Here is a 5,208-nt window from a genome sequence, read left to right on the forward strand (position 1 = left end):
AAGGTTAAGCTTAGAATTGCGATCGTACAATGCAAATAAGCAATACTTGACTGAACTATGAAAAACAACATCCTAGTTCTAAAATTTGTACATTGCTTTTCCTTTCTAACAACAAAAATTAACTGCCTATTTATTGAACCATGACAAAGTTTACAGTACTAAACAACATTACCAATCATGGTGAATTTGAAAAACGAACATTGCGTGCCAAAATTGGCAGTACTACTGAGTTATCCTCCTCTCTCGAAATTGGAAGAATGTGAATAAATCTATCCTCACACACTTCACACATATCGGTCAGCCACGCGCACCTCACACACTAAAGGAGTTGATGTTCAGCGCACCTCACACACTAAAGGAGTTGATGCTCAATTTTGTTGCATATCCTTGCAAATTTACCCGCAAATGTAGGAGAAAATAGTTCCAATCCACACAATGTACACAAAACAAAAATTAAACCAGATATATCTGTACTAAATAGAGAGGAGACACTACAACAATAGCAATCAATTCAATTCACAAACAGAAAAGGGGTATGTAGCCGCTAGACCATTCACCAATTGTAGTAACTGCTTCATCTTAAAGGTGACACAACTTCAACAGAATAGCAAGCAACCAACCAGAAGCAAAAATCTGAAGCAACAGAAAAGCTAAAAGTTAAACAACACTCACCGGCAGCAATTGGAGCTCTGCGAGGCCCTCACCAGCTTCATCGGAGACCACCAGCTCGAACGGCCCTGCCATGTTCAGGTCCGTGACGCCGGAGTCGAACGCCAGGGCGTCATCGCCGGCGACGAAGTCGACCCCGTCGGGCCCGACCACCTCCTCCACCGTGGGGGCATTAGAGCGGCTCCAATCGACGGCCCCATCAGAGGCCCACGCTAGCGCGCCCGCGGCGCCCCTTGCGTGGGCGCAAAACACATAGCACTGCACGGCACCGACGAGCACGCCCTTGGCGTCTAGTGGCCAGACTTGGACCTCGGCGTCGGGGTGCAGCCATACTTGTCGGCGACGGCGTCGACGACGTCGTCGAAGAAGGTGGGATACGGGGCGGGCGTAGGCGTGGGAGGAGGCGTTGGAGGTGGCCGCGAGCGGGGACTGCGAGGCGGCACTTGCGGGGGAGGGGGAGGGGAAGAGCAGCGTGAGGAGCGGGAGGAGGACCAGCTTGAACGGCCCTACCATGTTAAGGTCCCTGACGCCGGAGCCGAACCCCAAGGCGCCGTTGCCGGCGAAGAAGTCGACCCCGTCGGGCCCGATCATCTGGTGGGTTGGGGATGACGGCCTGGAGAAGCGGAGATTGGGGCAGGTGGAGACCGAGCGTGGCGAAGCAGCCTCCGGGTCCTGTGAACGAGCGAATCGTTTTTTACTTCACTAACTTAAAATCTGGAGCTCGGGTTAATTGTCAAAAACTTTAGGGGGCGTTGTACAAAACCAGCGCGACGGTGAACCCGGAAACTCAATTCGTGCTTTATTATTATTATTACTAGTACAAATGCCCATGCGTTACACCGGGCAATAAATGTGACAGAACTTGCTTCATGGGTCCTTTTTTGTCACTTTATATATCTAATTTAAATAAATTTTGAACCTGAAAATTTCCTTGTTTTTATTAAGACCTAATATTTTCATTAAAAATGTAAAATCTTTTGAAGAGTAGTATAAAACATTATGTAAATCGGCACATTTCTCTATGAAATATTTTTATGTAAATTAATTATTTCTACTTTACATTTTGAAATGTTTTTTGTAGTTAGTAGTGCTTTTTGGCGGAATTTTCAAGTGTTTTTAAAAAGTACAAACATATTTAAAGAGTAGTTAATGTTTTTTTTAGAAATTCGAACATTTCAGAAAAGATATTTTTTAATAGTTTTTAAAAATAATTTTCTTTTGTTTTACATTTGTAAATGTTTGTTTGGGAATTTTTAAGTTTACATTTCTAAATGGTTACATTTTTAAGTTTTTTTATATAGTGCAAATATTTTTTTTGAAACAAAAATAGTTTGAAACTGTGAACATTTCTAAGCTATATTTACTGTTTCATGTGTTGCAACAGGTTTAAATAAATCTGAGAGTTTGTTTGGTATTCGAGAGTTTACATGTCATGATGAATAATAATAATGTACCAATTAAATTGGTTGTAAGACTCGTAAGAATCCACTTTTTGAAGATCCCATTTTATTCCAAAAGCTTGTAATTTTATTCTCTGCTAACAAAACCTACTCCTTCAAATTGCTCTAAAAAAATTGGATTATGTGTAATAAAAAGTATGATTTCTGGAAAGTTAATAGTTTATAATGCTTGTCACTCTTTTGTTGACACTTTGCATCCTGTAGTAGGAGCACACCCTCCACGGCAACATGACCACTATCCTGGACATTATCATCGGACCTCGATGGGGATCAAGATTAGGGTACATAGAGCTACAGATCCCCCAACCCAGTTGCTCTGCAGGGTGAAACATGACGCGAGCAGAATCGACCGTTGTCCACACTTTATCTACTCTTTGTCCCTCTCTCTCTCCTCCCTAGATCACCAAGACATCGATGACATCCAGAGTTGAGGAATATCTTGATGGTCAGCAAGTAATGGTGAGCCCCAAATATTTTCTCCCTTAAGAAATAGAGTAGTATTTCTTTCCAACATTTCATTTAATTTAATTAATAGTATATCTGGTAATATATTTGTAAGTTGTGATACACATGAAAATTAAATTATGACAGTAACAACAAACAATAGCAAATACTGGATGCTACATAATCAGGCCCGAAAATATATATAATCGATGCACACACATAATGGGTGTTCAGCCGGAAAAATATATAATCGGTGCACGCACATAGCATCCAGCAGCTTCCGCGGTTCAGTCGGAACTGGCCCGATTCATACGTCCACGGCCTTCGCCACCAGCGCATGCCCCTAAGGTCCGGCCTATCCCGCGCCACTTCGTCTGCTCGTGTTGACCTCGAGGAGGCGGCCAACGCCTGTCCCGCGGCCCACCTGCGACGGCCGCGGTGGCGGCGGGGCTACTGCGGTTGGGGTGGCAGCCCTGTGCCATGGTAGTGGAGCTCTCTGATGGGTGGCTGCGGGGCCGGCTCGGTTGCTCGCCAGATCTGGCGAGGCATTGATTGACTCCTGGCGGCAGGCCCGTGGTGGAGGCGCAGGAGGTGCACCACCACTCCCGTGCTCCACCACCACCAATGGCTGCCCCTTTTTTCTGTATCTTCAGATGGGCTCTCTTCTCTTTGATTTGTTCTTGTCCTTCATTTCCTTCCTGATTTGTTTCCTTCTTGATTTTGGAGGCCTCTTGTTGATTTTCTAGGGCATACCTATATGAACTGGTGAGATCAGATGTAAAGTAGCGAGGTGAGATTATTTGATGAAAGAAAGATTCTCAACACAGCTACGGAGTACATGTTATGGAAGAAAGCGAGCTAGGTCTTTTTTTTGAGAAAAAGAAAGCCAGCTAGGTGCCTGATGCGGGCCGGCGATGTACAAAACTTTAGCGTAAACTGATGTGGGCTGCTTCGTATGTAGGCTGAACAATTAGGACGTCCGGGGCAATGTAGACGTAGGAGTGGATGAAACCGAAAATTACCTAAGCAAAAAATTAGTACCACCTCGAATACGGGTTTTTTCGAAACTGAAAACGTAAATTCACGGGAAGAAGCGTATTGTGACGGTGAACCCACGGAGTCAATCCGTGCTTTATTATTAGGCTCGTGCGTTGCAACGGGTGAAAATCAATATCAAACACCCCTTTCCTTTTCGCACCTTATCCTCTTCCCCGCGCTTGTCTGAGATAGTTGTGATGTCTATGCGATCACAATGCACCCAAATGTGATCAATCTCAAGATGATGAGTTGATCCACAACATAACACACTGTCCATGTAGGCTAGCATTAACTGACAAGCTCATGTGGAATCAGTTATCATACACAAACATCATTAATAGCTAATGAATAACATATGACGAGGTTAAAAATATCACCCTAAGGCCGGCTCCAATGCAAGAGCGTTTAAAATCTTGAGCAAATTAACATGCACAATCATACAGCCCAGCAACTACACTGTGTATACTTTTTTTGTGTCCAACTCTAGGTTATGTGTCAAGGCCGAAAGTAGCCGGGACGATGGAAAAGATGCCAGGATTTTATTCCTAGCGCCCGCATTGTACGTGCCCTAACCAAGTTTCAGGTGACAAAAAACACTTTTACTTTTCTGAAAAAAATTAGATGATTTTTTAACTCTTCTTGATCATCTACATCCATATGGCAGAGGGCCTCCCAAAGCTCACAAGCAAAAGAGCAATTGAGGCGAGGCAACAAATGTTTGTTTCACTGTGGAGATGAAGAAGCTCCTCGATCTGCATGGATTGGTTCCATTGAAAATTGAGCGTAATAAAAATAAAGTTGCTCATAATTTAGCTAATATTGATTGCTAGATAGCACCGCTAGTTGGTTGTGCCGGTTTCAACCAGCGTATCTAAGTTTGTATTAGCATACTATATAACACTATTACATTTATCCCATGAATAAATTTGTTTGTTGGCAATGGGTATTATGCAACGTGGTTAATTCTTTCCATCATTTACTTTCTTTATTTCTCTTTCCCTCCCTTTCCGGCCTACTCTTTCCTTTTATCATTCCCTCCCTTTCCTTCCTGCCTTCCTCTCCTTCCTAATAATTGTCCTCCATTTTATTACATGGAGCGCATATATAGAAAGGCCTACTCTTTCCTTTTATCTTTCCCTCCCTTTCTTCCTTATTTCTGTGACCCTGCTTCTCTTTCCTTCATTTTATTTCTCGTGTAATTGGCCTCATCTCATCCTTCCTCAATCGACCCAAGGCTGCTTGGTGATGTAGTAAAACTCATCCCACCTTGCCCCTTGTCAAAACGAGCAATTGAGATAGGCGCGTGGCCCACGCTTTGTGACTTGGATAGAAAGAAAAGAAGTTCCTATCTACTGCAGGAAACATCAGCCTGGTGGGTTGGCTAGCGGCTACGTATTCTTTCCTAGACGGCCTGAGTTCGAATCCACAGATTAGCATTTTTTTGGCATTCCGACGATGACCAGGAGGTACACCCCAGGGGTGCCCATGTGGGCCCCATCTCCAACTACCGCCTCGAAGGCCCAGCCTTGCTTCGCCAGGACCTGCCGCACCAAGCCCAGCTCGCCGCAACCGCAGCCCAGCCGGCTTCTGGTAGAAC

At 44.2% G+C, this 5,208-nt stretch overlaps 1 protein-coding gene across 1 annotated transcript; it reads right to left on the reverse strand.

The window, feature by feature from the left end:
• Positions 1–657: 657 nt before the first annotated feature.
• LOC147966201 (uncharacterized) lies at positions 658–1,260 on the reverse strand. Its single transcript, XM_087530751.1, has one exon. It carries the CDS (start codon positions 1,258–1,260, stop codon positions 658–660), a length of 603 nt encoding a protein of 200 aa, XP_087386877.1.
• Positions 1,261–5,208: the final 3,948 nt, after the last annotated feature.

This window comes from Triticum urartu, chromosome 6A (assembly GCF_056163025.1).
Source record: "Triticum urartu cultivar PI428250 chromosome 6A, HENAU_Tu73, whole genome shotgun sequence".
NCBI lineage: Eukaryota > Viridiplantae > Streptophyta > Magnoliopsida > Poales > Poaceae > Triticum > Triticum urartu.